Source organism: Myxocyprinus asiaticus, chromosome 49 (assembly GCF_019703515.2).
Source record: "Myxocyprinus asiaticus isolate MX2 ecotype Aquarium Trade chromosome 49, UBuf_Myxa_2, whole genome shotgun sequence".
NCBI classification, from domain to species: Eukaryota; Metazoa; Chordata; class Actinopteri; order Cypriniformes; family Catostomidae; genus Myxocyprinus; species Myxocyprinus asiaticus.
The window spans coordinates 8,822,251-8,842,082 of NC_059392.1; the positions used below are offsets into that span (position 1 = coordinate 8,822,251).

At 36.9% G+C, this 19,832-nt stretch overlaps 1 protein-coding gene across 1 annotated transcript; it reads left to right on the plus strand.

Moving 5' to 3' along the window:
* The first annotated feature begins 12,257 nt into the window (after positions 1–12,257).
* On the plus strand, positions 12,258–18,590 carry tal1 (T-cell acute lymphocytic leukemia 1). Its single transcript, XM_051693860.1, has 4 exons — positions 12,258–12,391; positions 14,088–14,703; positions 15,408–15,499; positions 16,921–18,590. Exons 2-4 carry the CDS (start codon positions 14,198–14,200, stop codon positions 17,358–17,360), a joined length of 1,038 nt encoding a protein of 345 aa, XP_051549820.1. The 5' UTR covers positions 12,258–12,391; positions 14,088–14,197; the 3' UTR covers positions 17,361–18,590.
* Positions 18,591–19,832: the final 1,242 nt, after the last annotated feature.

Below are 19,832 nucleotides of genomic sequence, written 5' to 3' on the forward strand. Positions count from 1 at the left end.
TTAATAAGTTTTATCACTATGTGTTCTCTGGTATTCAAACCCATGACCTTAACATTGTTTGTGCAATGTCTTATCAGATGAGCTACAGGAACATAAAACCCTAAAAGCAACATGTAGTGCATTCAACGTATACATTACATCACTATGTGTTTCCTGGGATTAAAACACATGACCTTAACATTTTTATTACCATGTCTTACCAACTGAGCTACAGAAACATAAAACCCTATAAGCAATTTACAGTGCATTGAATGTATAAATTTAATTACTATGTGTTTCCTGGGATTTTAACCCATGACCTTAACATTGTTAGTGCCATGTCTTACCAATTAAAGGAATAGTTCACCCAAAAAATCTTTTTAGAAGAATATCTCATCTCTGTGGCTCCACACAACGCAAGTGAATGGTGATCAAAACTTCGAAGCTTCAGAAAGCACATAAAGGCAGCATAAAAGTAATCTATATGACTTGTGTTTTAATCCATGTCTTCTGAAGCGATCAAATCGTTTTTGGCTGAGAACAGACCAAAATATAACTCCTTTTTCACTATAAATCTTGATATCAGCAGTCTCCTTGGCGATCATGATTTCAAGCTCGATAACACATTCTAGCACCATCTAGCGCTCTAGGAAGTGTAATCAAGCTTGAAATGATTAAAGACATGGACTAAAACACTGGAGTCACATAGATTAATTTTATGCTGGCTTAATGTGTTTTTGGGAGCCTCAAAGATTTGGTCACCATTCACTTGCATTGTATGGACCTACAGAGCTGAGATATTCTTCCAAAAATCTTTGTTTGTGTTCTGCAAAAGAAGGAAAGTCAAACACATCTGAGATGAGAGATGATGAGAGAATTTTTATTTTTGGTTGAGCTTTTCCTTTAAGCTACAGAAACATAAAACCCTATAAGCAACTTACAGTGCATTTGACATGTACATTTGATCACTATGTGTTCCCTGGGATTCAAATCTATTACTTCGACATTGCTTGCGCCATGCCCTAGCAATTGAGCTACAGAAACAAAGTAAATGCTTACCTGTCAGTGTTGTTTGACTTTTGTTTCATTATTAAATAAATTATTTGAAATCAGTTCATATTGCAAATGTGCTTCTGATCTGTTCTGGTCTGTGAAGTTTCAAAATCAAATCTGTTTTCAAGCAATCGCCAATGAAGTAATGAATGTTATGTGCCAATAGAAAACGCACGGACGATGACAACAGCTCCCTGCTCCCTCTGTTTTGTTCCTTTTATGGTAATGATTGGCACGATAACTAACATGATCTGCATTAGTATGTCTGCCAGGTAAAAGACATGTCCCTCATTACGTGCTCACAGAGTAGGCCTGTGTCTCTCTCTGTGTGTGTGTGTGTGTGTGTGTCTAAAACCATCACCTCCAACAGACTATGAACATGCCGGTCAAAACATCATCACTTCAGATCCATCTCTCCCCAGACAACCCCCCCCCCCCCCCAGAGCCAAAGGACCCCCCAGAGGTCAAGGTTCAACACCTGAGATGCACACACACACACACACACACACACATTTGAATGCACAGCCTAAAACACATGATTTTATCACACCATCCAGCCATAACATAATCAGGGGCTGTCTGGGTGCAAGCATGCTAATATGGAAGATCATCTATGAACATAAAGCAATGTGACACATTCGTCTCCCCCACGCTGAGCCAGTCAACCTTGTGTTTTAAATAGACTGCACACTGGTACGAGCAACAACAAAAAAAATCAGGATGTGAGGTGATAAAAAAAAAAAGAAAAAAAGAGAGATGAAAAAAAAAGAACCCAGTGACCTGGCTGGTGATTCAGAGCTTTACGTGGAAAGGTGAAATATCCACAAGAACACATGCTTGTGAGGTAATAATGCTCGGTTGAACAGCAGCGCCCCCTCTGCATCAAATATAGTGTGGGTTGAGTATTTATAGAGCCGCCTGCTGTGCTGATGGATGAATCACTCTCTCAACCTGCAGAGATGAGAGCTAGAGCGCGAGAGAGAGAGACATCACACATCTGTAAACACACTCCTCTCGCTTATGATCTCATCCTTAGCTATTTTCATCCCACGCCTTCCTTCAACACTTAAACCCCCTTCCACAAAAACGATCTGTAAAGACCCACAATATGTGGAATGTGAAGTATGCGAGGTATGGCATGTTTAAACAGGTGTAGGAAATCCCTATGCACCAAACATGCAGTTTTGTGTATTTCACTTCACTTGGTTTAACCATAACTTTTAGACATGTACCACGATTAAACCTTACCAAAATGGTATTTTTCTACAACCATGTCCAAAAAATGTTGCATTACCATGGTACGTCTAAATCACCATGGTGCTCCCATATGCTTTTGGACATGTTAATAATTTTTTTTTTTTTGGAGATGCCACCATGGTCATACTATGTTTTAATGGACATTGTGCCATGATACTACTCTGGTTTTTGGACATGTTCCAAGTTCCATAGTAATATGTTTTTTGGACATGTACCATGGTAATACCATGTTTTTGGACATACCATTGTTTTACCATGTTTTCGGACATGTACCATTGTAATACCATGTTTTCAGACATGCACCATGGTAATACCATATTATTGGACATGTACCATTGTTTTACCCTGTTTCTGGACATGTACCATGGCAAAACTATGTTTTTGGACATGTACCATGGCAATACTATCTTTTTGGACATGTACCATGGCAATACTATCTTTTTGGACATGTACCACTGCAATACCATGTTTTCGGACATGCACCATGCTAATACCATGTTTTTGGACATGCACCATGGTAATACCATGTTTCTGGACATGTACCATGGCAAAACTATATTTTTGGACATGTACCATGGCACTATGTTTTTGGACATGTACCATTGTTTTACCAAGGTTTTTTTTTTTTCTTTTTTTGTACATGAACCACGGTAAAACTATGTTTTTTTTTTTTTTTTTTGGATAATGTACCATGATAATACCATGTTTTTGGACATTTACCATGGTATTATCATGTTGCTGTTGTTGTTTTTAGACATGGTAAAACCATGATTTTTTTAGACACATCCCATGATAATACAATCTCTCATGGTATTGCCACGGTGCTTTTTGGTAAGGCATATGAGTGTAAAATCTGTGCAGCCTCATCTTGTAAATTACTGCTTAGAGCTTGAGTGAGTCAGACATCAGACAATTCCACCCTCAAAGCCAGGAACACACCCTTCACTTGTTGCCATGCAAAGCCATGAAAAAAACAGTGTTACTACACTGACGAGACTTGATGAGAAAACATCACACTGACCCCATTCACTTCTGTTTAATCATGACCTCATTTCATCTCTCTCTCTAAGCCACAACCAATACACTGTGTCAATTTTACTCACAGCCAGCTGTGGGTTACTCTAGCACAGTTTACAGAAGCCACACCAAAGTCCATATCAGATGCAACAAATTCTGCTGACTCTGTGTACAGAGCAATAGAGCAGCCGCCCTTTGGCTCAAAACATCCAGAGGTACAAAAGAACACTGTTGAAAATACTGGAAATAACCAGCAATACATTATATAACTGATATTTCCTCAGGTTTGGTCTTTGTGGTACAAGGAACCAAGAAGCATTTGCCAAAATGGCACTGTGGAATTTCTGACAAGACTTTTACATGATTAAGAAATGATGAGATTAGATAGGCATAATCTTACATGTAGGTTGCAGAAGGCAAACATGTGAGGAGGGGAGGGGTTGTGTGACCTGGTTTAAGTGGAAAGAATGTCTTCCTTGAGAAAACAACTTTCTATAAAGCTCCCTCTTCAGTGAAGTCAAACTGCATGACCTTATACGGACTAAAAACAGTGACAAAAGTGCAGGTAACACTTAGTGAATAGCGCCACTTAGAGGACATTACCGGCACCTACACAATAGAGAACAAAACATGCATAATAAATAACACTGTTACAATTTTTTTTTCTTTTTTTTCTGGGTAGTAAGTGTTATTTCCTAATTGCTTATGCCTCAAAAGTATAGAAAATGGCTATTATTCCCCACAAACTTTGCTTTTGTTACCAGGACAGTGATATTTTGAAATTTACCTATTTCCAATGAGAAAACGGACGAATGTGTGTCTTTTCATTCACATAAAGTCAGAAAAAACAACAACATATGAATCCAAATTAACATGTATTTATACTAAAGTAATATTCAAAGCCGTGCTGGTCCATAATGGTAACAAGTACCCGTCTCTTCCCCTGGCTCACTCGGTGCACCTCATAGAGGATTACAACAGCATTGAGACCTTGCTGGATGCCTTGAAGTATGATGAGTACGGCTGGGAGATCATAGGAGACTTCAAAATGGTGGCATTCCTGATGGGTCTCCAAGGCGGTTTTACCAAGCTTCCCTGCTATCTTTGCCTTTGGGACAGCAGGGACACCAAGGCACACTACCACATGTGGGACTGGCCACAGCGGACCGAGTTCTCTGTGGGGAGTAACAATGTCAACTGGGAGCCACTAGTGGACCCCGGAAGGTGCTGATGCCACCACTGCACATCAAATTGGGCCTTATGAAACAATTTGTCAGAGCTCTAGATAAGGAGTCGGCAGTCTTCAAGTACCTTCAAGACTTGTTCCCTAAGCTGTCTGAGGCAAAGGTCAAAGCCGGTGTCTTCGTCGGACCACAGATAAAGAAGGAGTTTGGATTCATATGTTGTTTTTTTTCCTGAATTTATGTGAATGAAAAGACACAAATCCGCCTGTTTTCTCATTGTAAATAGGTACATTTCAAAATACCATTGTCACAAAAGCAAAGTTTGTGGGGAATAATAGCCATTTTCTATACTTTTGAGGCATAAGCAATTAGGAAATAACACTTACTACCCTGGAACAAAAATTGTGTTACATATACATACTCTATCATGTATTACATCTAAAAACATTTATGAAAGCACAATAGATTTGGCATAACGATTGACTGAATTCTAAGTCTTAATTCTATATTCTACTTAATTCTAACAGTTCAATGATTGACTGAATTATGATTTTTAAACAAGAAAAAAAAAAGCCATAAATGGTCTTTTGTCGATTATAACACAAAATCACAGAGCAAATATGAGTTTTATGCACATTAAACACTGAAGTGGTGTTCAATTGTCAATTGTTAATAGTTTTGATTGTACTCATCTATTATCATTTTGTCTTTGGCTCCCTCTAGTGGATATTTCTTTTTCTTTTTTTTTTTACTTTTGTCAGCTGGTATTTGAGAGAACAGAGTGCACATAGCAAGTATCACGGTGAATATAAGTGGCATTCAGTTTAAAGTCACATAGCATAAGCACACTTTGCATGCAAAAGATTTTACAAAAAAGTTTGTTAGGTTATTAAATGAAAAAACAAAAACAAACAAACAAAACAAAAAAAAAAAACATTAGATATACTGTTTAAAATTTTGATAACCACAATTTTAACCTTAAAGATTAGTAAAGTAAAAAAGGACTTCCATATTGATCTGTTTCTCACCCTCATGCCATCCCTGATGTGTATGACTTTCTTTTTTCTGCTGAACACAAACGAAGATTTTTAGAAGAATATTTCAGCTCTGTAACTCCATGCAATGCAAATTAATAGTCTGCAGAACTTTGAAGCTCAAAAAGCACATAAAGGCAGCATAAAATGTATCTATTTGACCCCAATGGTTAAATCCATGTCTTCAGAAGATAAATGATAAGAGTGGGTGAGAAAAAGATCAATATTTAAGTCCTTTTAACTATAAATCTCCACTTTCACATTCTTATTTTGTTTTTGACGATTCACATTCTTTGTACATATCGCTATCTACTGGGCAGGGAGGATAATTGTTTAGTAAAAAAGGGCTTAAGTATTGATCTGTTTCTCACCCACGCCTATCAAAATGCTCCTGAAGACATGGATTTAACCACTGGAGTGGATTACTTTTATGCTGTCTTTATGTACTTTTTGGACCTTCAAAGTTCTGGCCAACATTCGTATGGACGCACAGAGCTGAGATATTCTTCTAAAAATCTTTGTGTTCAGCAGAAGAAAGAAAGTCAAACACATCTGGGATGGCATGAGGGTGAGTAAACTATGAGAGAATTTTCATTTTTGGGTGAACTATCCCTTTAAGATAGATTAGCATGGATAAAATTATCCCTTAACCATCTGAATTTTTATTTATTATTTTTTTTTATATATATTTTGACAAATCATGAGTTGATCTCAAATGATATTTTGGACAGCATATACATCGAGATGCATGAGCATAATTCAAAATTAAACGTTTAAAAATGTTTCTGACTGTTATAGGTCCTATATGGGGTGTATTATAAAGGTATATAACCTTTAGGGGGCGCTGGAATATTGGGAAAATCTGCGCAGGAATTTATTAATTGTTTACAGCAGTAACAATAACTATATTAACTGGTGTTTTGGCGCCAACTAGCCTCTAGTTATCATGGACAAAAATAGGGTGGGCGTCTTTTTGACGGGTGTGCTTTATCTACAAATGTCGCGAATTTAACTGTTATTTTGTTAGTTATACACAGGACTGGGTTATAATCATACACAATTAAAATAGTTACACCTCTAACTCACCAATCTTCATGTCAATTGACTCGATCCAGAGTAGCGCCATATTTGATTTCTGACGGGAATGAAAACGAGGCTGAGAGCGATAGACGTAGTCTGTTCCATTTAAAATGGCATTTAAAACCATATTTCAAAAAATGTTCAGTAGACAAACAACTCCAGAATACATGAGTTGTGAAAAATATATGTGTTCTATAGGACCTTTATCCAGCTTTACACAGTGCACGGCATTAAAGAGAGATTTAAGTCTATCCCTCAGAGGCCTCTTTTCATTCCCGTCGTCAAAAATGAAACGTGGCGCCACTCTGAGTAAGGTCTATTAAATGGGGAAGCTTTGCAGGAAGCTGGTCGTGACATCAGAGCGTTCAGACTACAGGACAACGTCACTGAGCGCTGAGAATCGTGACAGGTAGTGAAGCCCTCATCACGTTTAGCAGATTATATCTAGAAAGAACACTTCTGTGGAATTGACCAAACCTTTTCCTGTTATGGGGAAAAGAGAGCAAAAACTGGGCTAGAGACATGGGCATCCCATTTCAGGTGCATTTAATGTGTGTCCAGCAAACTCTATAGAAATAATTGGCAAATAAGGGTGTCCAAGGAGATACAAATGAAAACATCCAGTTTAAAACACGTGTAAAGTTCGTAAAATGTCATCTTTTTGTCCATGTTGGTTTCATTTTTGAAAAACAATTATAGCATTTTCCACCAAACAATTGTCATGTTGTAAAGGTATTAAAGGTAGCCTATAGGGGAGTTGTTTACAGGAGTTGCTTGGCAAAGAGTTAATTTCTGGTAATTTTGAAATATATGAATTTTGGTTAACTGATTGGTATCAACTATATTTAGATACAAGATTTGTAAGCCTGTGATAAGCTATGCTAGCTAGCTAACATCATTTATCAAAAGAGTGTGAGTGGGGTTGGCTGGCACATTGATTTTGGGTGGGTACAAAAAAGAATAGATCATTCACAACCTTCATACACAGTATTTACCAACTTCTCTACCAATATCTCTAAATACACAAAATAATGTATACCGGTAGTAATAATAATACTTATTATTATATTTATGCCTATTACACACAGTTCAAGCCAAGCCAATAATTACTCATATTAATGATAGAAGACAAACATGTGTTGTTCTGTTGTCCTGGATTAAAATAAACTGTTTGTTTTTCTGCATGTTGCTTCTCTCCTAAAACTATAGTGTTTTAACATGCACAACATAACTTAAACCATTAATCAACATAAATCAATAAATATTTGGTGACACTGAGTGGGTTTGTTTTTCATAAGAACGGAATCGTTCATTCACTAATAGTTCTCAAATTGTAAAAAAATAGAAAATAAAATATTATTCTCAATTTAAGCTTTTACTATTCTTACTAGTTCTATTTAAGTTACCATTACTCTCTAAACCCCATAGTTGTCATTAATAGAAACATTTAAGTGGTCCTAATAAAACAGTACTTGAAATGTCACATTTTGGAATCGTAACTAAAATATATACATTCTTTAAACATTGGCTTTCGAGTACTTCTAACTCAAAATTATCAAGTACAAAATTGCGGGTGTGTGGAATACCCATAAGCAATTGCGCTTGAATAAAATATGTATGTTTGGTCAAAACAAGGGAACTTATGTAGAAAAATAATAATAATAATTTTATCCCCTTTTGTCCCAATTTGGAATGCCTAATTCCCACTACTTAGTAGGTCTTCGTGGTGGTGCGGTTACTCACCTCAATCCGGGTGGCGGAGGACAAATCTCAGTTGTCTCCGCTTCTGAGACTGTCAATCCGTGCATCTCAACACGTGGCTCATTGTGCATGACACCGCGAATACTCACAGCATGTGGAGGCTCATGCTACTCTCTGCGATCCACGCACAACTTACCACACGCCCCACTGAGCGCGAGAACCCCTAATCATGACCACGAGGAGGTTACCCCATCTGACTATACCCTCCCTAGCAACCGGGCCAATTTGTTTGCTTAGGAGATCTGGCTGGAGTCACTCAGCACACCCTGGATTCGAACTCGTGACTCCAGGGGTGGTAGTCAGCGTCAATACTCGCTGAGCTACCCAGGCCCCCGAAAAAATAATAATTATTGAAAATTTATATAGTTTCATTCTTATGACTATTGTTGTTGTTTTGTTGTAGCTGGTTGATAGTTGTGATTTGTGTGAAGTCACCATGAGGTTAATTAGTGTTACCTCTGGTAAAGTTGGAGCCTGTCAGATTTAAGCCGTTTTTCTTTACTCAGTTTTATGTGCACTAAGAATTACTGAGGTGAATCCAATGTGCCATAACCGAGATTCCAGTTATAATTTCCCTTATACTGTATAAGACGTGCTATAACTCAGTTTAAATAAATAAAAACAATGATACTTCAATCACAGGTGAGTTAAATTTAAATGTAACTAGTTAACGTAACTTAAAAAATTAAGTTCAGTTTACTTCAGCCAAATAAGCATGTTTACTTAGAAAAAGCATGTAAACTGATCACCTTAAAAATATAAGGTCAACTAATTAGATTTTACAGTGTTTGCACCTATAGGCTACTTGGGGTCTCTTAACGTGTGTTCCAGGAGAGATATTCAACAAAGTATAAAAAGTTTGCCAGCCAACCCCGGTCTCCCCATCTTTCATTGCACCTTGACTACACGTGAGTGTACAGAACTTAATCATTCATTTCAAAAACATTTGGGCCCATCACGAGTCTAGGCTACATTTTGAAAGGGCAAATTTAATGTTCTTGGGTTGGGTGTGTATTATATTAACACCTGGAAATACTGCGAATACATTTAAACCAGATTTATATTGGATCGAGCAAATATGGGGAAGGAGAGATGGCGGGAAAATCCTGTAACGGGAGGACGCCGTCATGGTGGTAGTGTCTGCCAATCAGCAGTAGTAAGCCCAGTGGCTTTCATCCCAGTCTGATAGATGAACCCGGGGTCGTCAGCTCACTGATACCGTCTTATCGCGCTCCGCAAGGTGCTCCTTTGAGGTTTACACCAAATTCTGGCGAGTCTCGCGGGGCATCCTTCCGAAATCGCTCAAACTCCGTGGCAATGAACTAACAAAGGCGCGAGATCAAAGGCTGTCAGATGAAGAAGCTGATTTCGCTCATACTTATTTTGTGTGTAATTCATACATTCATTCATGAAGATATATTAGCGGCGTGATGTTCTCCGAGCAAACGAGGAGTGTTTTCAACTGTCTACCTGACACCCTTCTCGACTGTCGACAATTTGTTATCTACAGTGTTAATCGTGAAATAAATTTGCTGACAACGCAGATGATTTAAGATAATTTGCTTTATGTAATTACCATCCATCATCGTCTTTATGATGTGTGTTTACATCTGAAAGAGTTTATTTATTTATTTATTATTTTACATTGTTTGCTTATCTGCAATACAATAAGACGTATGTAAATAATTATGTCTCGGATCAATACAGTTGAATTTCCTGTAACATTCATTTCATGAGGAATATTCTGAAAATCTGGGTATACATTAATGTATTAATGGAATATCCGTCAGCATAAGGAAAGCTTTTATTATTAGGCCATTATTACAATAATTAATAATCATGTTTTAGAATGTATAGGCTATCCAGTACAGATGTCGACCTACTGTCGCCGAATTTCAACACACTCTCACAGCCAATCGTAAGGATTGGTACGGCTTTTCGTATGATATGACTGTATTCCTATGAATTCGTAGGACCATCACTACAGCCAATAAGGTCGCTGGACATCCTTTTAATCAAATATGTGACAATTACTTGCTTCTGTCACACTGATTGGTTAGATTTATATAAGGGGTTTGGGTAAGGGCATACTATTAATAAGCATTTTCTTGACACCTTGCAGGTGGAACTCCCATCCGGGCATTTGCACGTTTTGAAATCGTAGGAAATAGCCAACTTGTAAAATATGTACGAATTTTCGTGAGATCGGTTTGACTATAGCAGTAAAATAAATAGGATGGCCTATACACATAGCTTAAATCTTAATATTTACCAATATTTTAAATCTGTACTGTTTTGTCTGTTGTTTATAAAGTGTTTACAGTAAACTCCAATCAAAATTTGTATGTGCTTGTAAAAGTGAAATCAGGCATCAAAACATTGTAATGTAGGTACACTTGCAGGCTAAATGTAGGCTAATTGTAACTTGGCATGGAAAAAGAGATATTATATATATATATATATATATATATATATATATATATATATATATTATACACACACACACTACCGGTCAAAAGTTTTGAAACACTTATTCTTTATTATAATTTTTTTCTTCACATTTTAGAATAATAGTAAAGTCATTAAAACTATGGAATAACATAAATGGAACTATGGGAATTATGTTGTGACTAAACAAAATCCAAAATAAATCAAAACTGTGTTATATTTTAGCATCTTCAAAGCATTTTCTCAACCAACTTCTTGAGGTATCACCCTGGGATGCTTTTTGAACAGTATTGAAGGAGTTCCCATCTATGTTGGGCACTTATTGGCTGCATTTCTTTATTATTTGGTCCAAGTCATCAATTTCAAAAACTTTTTTTTAATTATCATTACATTTTATTTTTATAATGAAATAAATGAATATGGTGGCACAATTATATTTTTGTCTACAAAACTAATTTCAAACATTTTAGCATACGCCTTCAGATCAAAAGATTTTTAAGATCATGAGAAACATTTCATTCAAGTGTTTCAAAACTTTTGACCGGTAGTGTGTGTATGTATTGTGTGTATTTATATATATATATATATATATATATATATATATATATATATATATATATATATATATATATATATACATATACACACACACACACACAGCTTCCAATATCGGCCAATGCAGAACGATGCAGATTATTTAAAACGATAATGTTGGCAGATACCGATAATGTTGGTGCATCCTTCATGAACACATTTATTTTTCGTGCTCTTTAGAATTTGTCTTCAACTTACCTTGTCACTGAACTGTAGGACAATGTGCAACCAAAACAATAAAAAAATAGATAAATTAAAAGCAAAAACATATATAAATTGAATGCCCCCTGATTTTTCCAAAAGAGCAATTAATCAATCAATGTATGCATTCTTTCATTGACCAGAAATGAACCAGAATTCATGACTGTGTAATTTATGACTGTCAACCTTTATAACCTCTCTAACACATACTTGTTACACACATGTACATTATTTCCAGTTAAATCTCAATCCCTCTGTGCAAAACGCTGAAATGTGTTAAAACAAACAGCCGCTAATGATACTTTTCAACCCTACATCCTCAGCCGATATCACTAAAAATGTGTTCAGTTCTGCCGCATAATTAATTTTTGATTGAGCCCTGAAGCAGTTCAACACGCCTACCAATATTACGCATTCGGTTTTTTTTCCCTCAATATGCTGAGTTATTTTTTATGCATATCCATTCACAGTATAAGTCTATATTTTTCTCTTCGCATTTGCCCTCGATAAAAAGCAAAATAATAATGAATCATTTCATAAATAATGGGTTTAGGGGCTTATCGAGCGCGAAGTGGCCGCCACTGCGCTCTTATCTCGCCTGGCCACATTGCTCCCGTGTTCCGCTCCCCACACTGAGAGGCGCACACTGGACGTGATGTGGAATTATATAGACCTCACTTCCAGTTCCACACAGCACTTCAGTGCATCTAAAACCTCAGACATGGATGACCCTCCACAAAATGGCTCCATGCACACATTAACATCCATCGCAACCCGACGACGGTAAGACGCGAATACAGCTGTTTCTGCGCTGAACTGATATTAATACGAAACATAATTAGGGTTTCTCGTTATGCAAGACGATTAATGTAAGGTCAGTTATCATTTATAATTTGTTCGGCTGTAAGATCGGTCCAGTAGCGAATAGGCCCTTGAGCCTGAATAAAGCAGGTATCGATTTGGCATTTGTTTTATAATTAAAGGGCGTTTTAGAAAGTATCTTTTTTTTAATCTGAGGTTGGGAATTTCGATTGGATTTTTCACACAAAGTCTCTTGACTGCTCTTTTCCGTTTTACGACGTAAACCTAGTGGAAAAATAATAGCACCATAACTCCACCAATATAGTATCATCCATGTAGGCCAATCATTTATAGCTAGAACTTTACTTGAGATTCCTTTTGGTGGGGTTATCTGTTCCTAAACTATTTTAATGTAAATTTGTTTTATTTTAGGTTACTTATCCTTCACGTGTGGATAATTCGTCATATTTGAGAGTGCTGTAAATAATGCTTATTTGCAATATAGAGTTTCATTGTTAAAAATGGCTATTTTCGATATTATTGTAGGCTATTTACAAACAATATAAAAAAATTAAGCAAGACATGAAGTGCCAGATGCAGTTGGCTTCTTTGAGAGTGAACAGCATCACATAATAATTCAAATGTATTATTTGCTCTACAGATTTCAACGACGAAATGCCATTTTCTGCACAAATAGCCAACTAAACTCTCTATACTGCGTTGGAAAAACACCATTGAATGTTAATGAAAATGCGTAACTATTAAAAACAATAATAAATAGCGGGAAATGTGTGATTCAGTGAAATTTTAGATATAATTACAAAGCCTTAAATATAGGGCTGTCTTAAAAAAATATGACAATAAATATTAATATTATTAAAATATATATTATAAATATTTGAAGCCAGTTTTATAATATATATTAAAACATACTACATAAATTGTTATTAAGAATAATAGTAATAATAACAACGTGTAGATATTTTATTAATTAATAGGCTAATCTGAGACGGTGTTACAGAATATGGCCTGTAATAATTATGCGGTTCAGGTTATATTCTGTTATAAATGTAGAACAGTGTTAGCAGAAGATAAGCTTTTTCCCAAGGAAGACACCGGTATGACATGCTTATCTCCAGATACCACAACCAGAATGTCAATGTGACAGGCCAAGGTCAGGTCAAAGCAACACATATATACACACAAAAAGAAAGAACGAACTAATTCGACCCTAAACCGTTTGATTTAAGCTCTAATGACCGATAAATAATGAAGTCTTTACATTCAGCCTGGGTGAGAATTTGATGTGCTTTCTTATGGCTTCCTTCATATTCTATCCAGCAAAACTGTCTAGAATTGATCCGATTGGAGCAGTACAGTACCAGTGTTTACTATCTACAGCTTATTTAAAGATTGCCATTGCGCAAATGAAAAACTGTACTAATAACTTTGGTTGCCAGATGCACTGGCCTGTGTGATGACTTGGCATACAACAGTTAGCCTATATGAGAGACACCCATCACACTTAGTGCTGTCATAAATCTGCATTACTGTACTGTCAGTGTTTCCAGTCACGCATGCACAGAAAGGACCCGCGTCTCTCCATCAAAATATTTTGTCATTTCAACTCCTTTGAGTGTGCACAAGAAATGTACTTTGTTTTTTTTGTTTTTTACAGGTGACCTCTAAGGAGAATCGAATTGGGGATTACACGTTTTTATTGGATAGTGTTTTATATTTGCGCCTGTTCAGGATTTGGAAAACTGTTTTTCGAATCCACAATAAAGAATGATGGAAAAACTGAAATCCGAGAAATTTCCGCTCAGTCCGAGCATGGATGCCTTGGAATCGCCCCCGCGCGACACCAACTCGACTTCCTCCTCAGGTTTGGCATCCGCGGAGGAGGGAGATGCATGCGGGAAACAGGAAGGCACGAAGCCCACGCAGAGAGGAGAGCATCACCTCCCCGAGGAGCGCTGTAACGGGACTCTCATCCTTAATGGCGCTGCCAAGGAAACGGCTTACCACGACATCGAGCTAAAAAAGGAAGTGCCGGTGATCGAGCTGTCCAGGAGAGGAGGGACCGTGGATATAAAAGGCAGAGAGCTCAAGGCAGACGGCAGTCATAAGGTGCAAACCACAGAGCTGTGCAGACCACCTATTCCTCTGACACTGCCTCCCAGGGACCCGCTGAGCGAAACTCGAATGGTGCAGTTGAGCCCGCCCGCTTTCCCTCTCCCGGCCCGAGCGATGCTGTACAGCAACATGGCGCAACCGCTCGCCACTATTAACAGGTGACATATGTGTTTCGATTTTAGTCAACATTTTGGCTTTAGTAGTTAAAATAAATAAATAAAATAAATAAATAAATAAATAATAATAATAATAATAATAATATATTTAATGTGACTATTTATAAATAAGATGCATTTATAAAGTAATGACACAATATAAAAATACTTAATACTTATTTAAAAAAAAAAATGTGCATGACAATATTTGCAAGATCTTGAATTCTCAATTCGTCATTTTTAAACGTTTTACACTAGCGTCTTTTAATTGAACAGTGAATATTTTATGATTTCTGAATGATTCATATAGCCTATTATAACGACATCAGCACCTAAAGTTAACTCTGTGTTTATTTAAAAATAACGATTTTAAATCTTTATAGAACGTTTCAGAATTTTAGAAGCAGCCTATTGTTACGTACGAATTTGTATCTTTTATATAAAAATAGGATTCTCATATTTTCAACCTTTTTATTATTATTATTATTATTATTATTATTATTATTATAGCTAAACCATCCCGTTTTATCTTATGTCACTTTAAGAATTCAAATGTTTTATTTTCTCATTTCAATGACAAAGAAATATATGTTAAGATCGTAAATATGACTTAGGACATTTAAAACAGATAAATACAACTGAACTGCGCAAGTGCATTTTTCAAATCGAATGTTTATTTAACGAATAGTCTATATGTTTTTCCTCAGTGGTTTTGCTGGAGAAGCGGATCAGTATGGGATGTATCCCAGCAGTCGAGTGAAACGCAGACCAGCGCCGTATGAGGTCGAAATCAACGACGGTAAGAGCATTTTATATATATATATTTTTAGAAGTATGGTAAGCCACTCTTTGGCTGTGCTTTTCCCTCTTATTTCTGTTTTGAAATTTCATCTTCATTCTTCCTTTTTGGAATTGGAATCCTACACTAAACTAGTCCGATATGGCAAGATAATTATGTAGTATTGCAAAATATCACGTTCCAAAGGAGAACAGAGCGTACAAAATCGAAATGATACATTAAAACAAACGAAGTAACATACGACGGTAACGTCGGGACGTTTTAAATCCATCGACTTTCATTATTAGGCACCTAATAATGAAATAATTAATAATCCAATATCTATGAATGTGTGTGTACTTCAGTATGCTACACTAACAGATTTTCTTGGAAATCACATATATATATATATATATATATATATATATATATATATGTGTATATATATATATATATATATATATATATATATTTTTTTTTTTCCTGGAAGTAAATGGCACATCAATTATAATTGGAAATTGATCAGTACTCATAAAATGAATAGTAGAGTTGGCTAATTCTTTAATCAAAACTCATTGCATAGAATCCAGTTGTGCCCCTTACATTTATTTTTGCATTAGATAGATACTCAAAAATCAAACTGGATTGAATGTAAATGCAATGCATTTCTCTTAAAATACAACTGAAGACAAAATTATGTTGTGAAACAAAGGTGAATACAAGAAAAAGAAAACAGGCATGAAGAGAGAGGGGGAGTGGGTATAGTTTCCAGTAGGAACCAGCCCAAAAACCAGTGTATGCACAGCAGAGATAGCTGCGAGTTGCCTATAAAAATGGAAATATGACACAATGTGTTTGGCTGCAAGATGCAGGATTCTAATGAGTCGAAGACGCAATATGTTCTTATACGATATAGAATTATGTACAGCATTGTGTCATTTTTTAAGTTTGCTGCCAAAGAGCATCAAAGGTAACATTGCCCTCCCCACTGTTTTAAGGCAAATTACTTAAAAAAAACAAAAAAGAAAAAGAAAGAGGATAGGAATCCATTTAAATAAGTGTAATTATATGAAGTCACTGGAGCATCAGGCAAAGTGAAGCATTGATAGCCCCGTTCCAACAGAGCTGTCTTTGATGAGAAATGGCCCTGAATAATTGAATGTAAAATGCCATAGATAATAGAAAGGTTAATTAATTCTTGGCTAAATACGAGGAGATAAAGAGCTAATATATCAGTGAGAAGTGAGCGAACACCTTAGGTGTGTTCACAAGGAAACCTGTGTTGAAGCACTCAACCATGAATGTTGCACAGTGCATTTAGAACAAATGGAATCCCAGTGGTCTGAAGTAGACATTCTGAAACTGCAAATTGTGAGTTAAAATTGATGAAATAGCTGAATTTCTTTGGATATATACTGACTATATTTCCTCTGCTTTCACAGGGTCACAGCCCAAAATTGTGCGACGTATTTTCACGAACAGCCGCGAACGGTGGCGGCAGCAGAACGTGAACGGTGCCTTCGCAGAGCTCCGCAAACTCATCCCCACCCACCCGCCCGACAAGAAGCTAAGCAAGAACGAGATTCTTCGCCTGGCCATGAAGTACATCAACTTCCTGGCCAAGCTCCTCAATGACCAAGATGACATGGTGGATGGCGAGGCACCCACTCGGGCCACCCGAGATGGGCAAGATGCGACCCTGGTGCGAGACGACCTCCTTCAGGAGATGTTAAGCCCCAACTCTAGCTGTGGAAGCCTGCTGGACGGGGACGCCAGTCCGGAGAGCTTTACCGAAGACCAAGACTCATCTGTGGAATCCAGACCTTCTGCAAGGGGACTGCATAATTCCAGCCACCCCCTGGACGGAAATGCCCAACGATGACTGAGTTAGCATTGATGGAGAATCAATGGACAGAACTTTGGAGTAAAAGCCCAGGATTGAGAAGGTGCAGTGCTCCACGGACCTAACATATTTTATTTTCATGTTGTGTGCAAGCATATTCTTGCTTATGACTTTCTGTTAAACTGTTCTCTTCACGCTTTTGACACCTATAAGCCCTCAGTGGTGAAACACACAGTGGTACAGAGGGAAAATGCCAGGTAGCTTTTGGTCCTTGGTTATTTAGGGTGGACAGAAATCATCACTCACCACCTGGAAGCATAAAGAAAACAGAAGATTGAAGGGATAGTCTGAATGGTACCTTGTCTTGCATTCCAACTCACATCTCATCAGGTACATTGGGTAAGGAGGACATTGGAAACAGCTAGATTACTCAACTGTGGCATAATACCAGTTTTGTAACAAAAACGGGGCGTAAAGGTTTTGTAGCAGTCAAAACCAAAGTTAATGACAATTATAGTATTCAATTCTGAAAATTGCTATTAGGGAAAGACCCCAGCTTCATTACTGTGGCTTTGTGAATAGGGGTCAAAAAGCTTCTTCGAGACAAGTGTTGTACACAAGGAGAATTTTAAGGAGTTATGACCTTCAACAAGTATTATTCTCATTGACAATAGCAACAAAATGAATGCTATTTGGGAAAAAAGTATTGCCATTTTGTAAATGGTTTTTCAGTATTACGTTTGGGAATAACACGCACAAAAAAGACAAAGCATTTTGTCGTACCAACGGGCAAACACTTATGATGGAGGAGGTACCAGAATGTGTACATAAACTGGAAAAATTTTGTGTTTGTAAAAAAGATCCCTCTTAGACTGTTCTTTTGCATTGTGATCATGGTACACCATTAAATAGCGCCCATCTCCCATTATATGTTAATTTCTTTGAATTAAACATGCCCCCTTCGACTCCCTCCCCCCAATTCACAATGTTACATTCATTGATTAAGTGTTTTGTCACTTTATTTGACTTGTATGAACTTGATCTGCTTTTTAGCAGATGATTGAGTAACCAGTCTTGGTACCTTTAAGTATTTTATTGGGTATTAAAGGAACAAACAAATAAAAACAAAAAATTGTTATTTTAATGTGATATTTAGTAGAAAGACCTTTGTTGTAAGGTGAAAATCTATCTATGAATATATGCAATGTTATATCTCACAAACATTTTATATAAAAACCCACAAAAATAAAAAAACAACAAATCTGAAAATGTGTGTTGTGAATATCTTTTTAATTTTAAAGCTAACACACCCTAAAATACAGAGGTAAATACAGGTAAATTGGGACACTTCAACTTAATCATTATTTGTATATTCTTCCATTATTAAAAATCAGCATTCCATCCAGCAAATTTGTCTGATTTAGAGTTAATTTTGAACCTTTAATAAAAAGGTTTTCAAGCAATGTGGACAGGTTGGTTTCATTACATTTATCTATGATTGGGAAGGTTAATGTTATTAAAATGAACTGTATTCCAAAATTCAACAACCTGCTACAGTCACTCCCTATAGATGTCCCCCTCTCTTATTTCAAGCAATTTGATAGCATAGCAAAGTCCTTCATTTGGAATGGTAAGCGTCACAGATTATATTTCAGTAAGTTACATAGGGCGATTGACAAAGGTGGGCTAGGCCTACCCAATACTTTGTTTTATTATTATGCATTCGGTCTCGGACATTTGGCTCATTGGTCGCTTCCACCTGAAAGAGCCCCTCCCTGGTTTTGTATTGAACAGGAAGTTCTTTTCCCTATCTTACCATTGCAAAGGCTTTCTATCAATCTAACCGGAGAAATTACGTTACACCCGGTTATCTCGCATTTGCACTTGGTATGGACAAAAGTGTCCAGAGTGTTTAATTCGGATTTTTATCTAAATGTTGCCTCGAGCTTATGGCTGAACCCTAAACTATGTATTAATAAGTCCTCTTTTTACTGGACAGAGTGGATTGTGAGGGGGGTTACTTCACTCAGTGACCTATATGAGTGTGGAGTGTTGAGATCATTAAAAAATTTGTTTCAACATTTTGAGATCCCCAGATCTCAGTTTTTTAGGTATCTACAGCTGCGCCACTTGCTCTGTACTATTTTTGGGAATAGCATAGACCCCCCTAAAGCGGCAGATACTCTGGGAGTGGTGATTACTGCTTTTGGAATAGGTCATGAGGCATCAGTGTATTACTCTCTTGTAATTCAGAGTCTGGGGGACAGAGCCTCAACCACTCTCAAGAGATTATGGGAGAAAGATTTAAACTTGGTTTTGGAGAAGGGAGTATGGGCTAGGATTCTAAAAAACATTAGGGTGCGCCTTATGCAATTCAAGATTTTACATCGATTTTATTGGACCCCCTCTTGATTGTATAGGCTTGGTCTTAAAGATACACCCACCTGCTGGCGATGCCAATCAGAGGATGGAGACATAACCCATGTCTTGTGGGGGCATGTTGAGATCCAG

What these genes read in the sequence shown, in the direction of transcription:
- tal1 (XM_051693860.1), top strand. Translation starts at nt 14,198, where the DNA reads ATGATGGAAAAACTGAAATCCGAGAAATTTCCGCTCAGTCCGAGCATG. An exon ending in CCGCTCGCCACTATTAACAG is followed by an intron (nt 14,704 to 15,407) that starts GTGACATATGTG and finishes GTTTTTCCTCAG; the next exon opens with TGGTTTTGCTGGAGAAGCGG. An exon ending in TGAGGTCGAAATCAACGACG is followed by an intron (nt 15,500 to 16,920) that starts GTAAGAGCATTT and finishes CTGCTTTCACAG; the next exon opens with GGTCACAGCCCAAAATTGTG.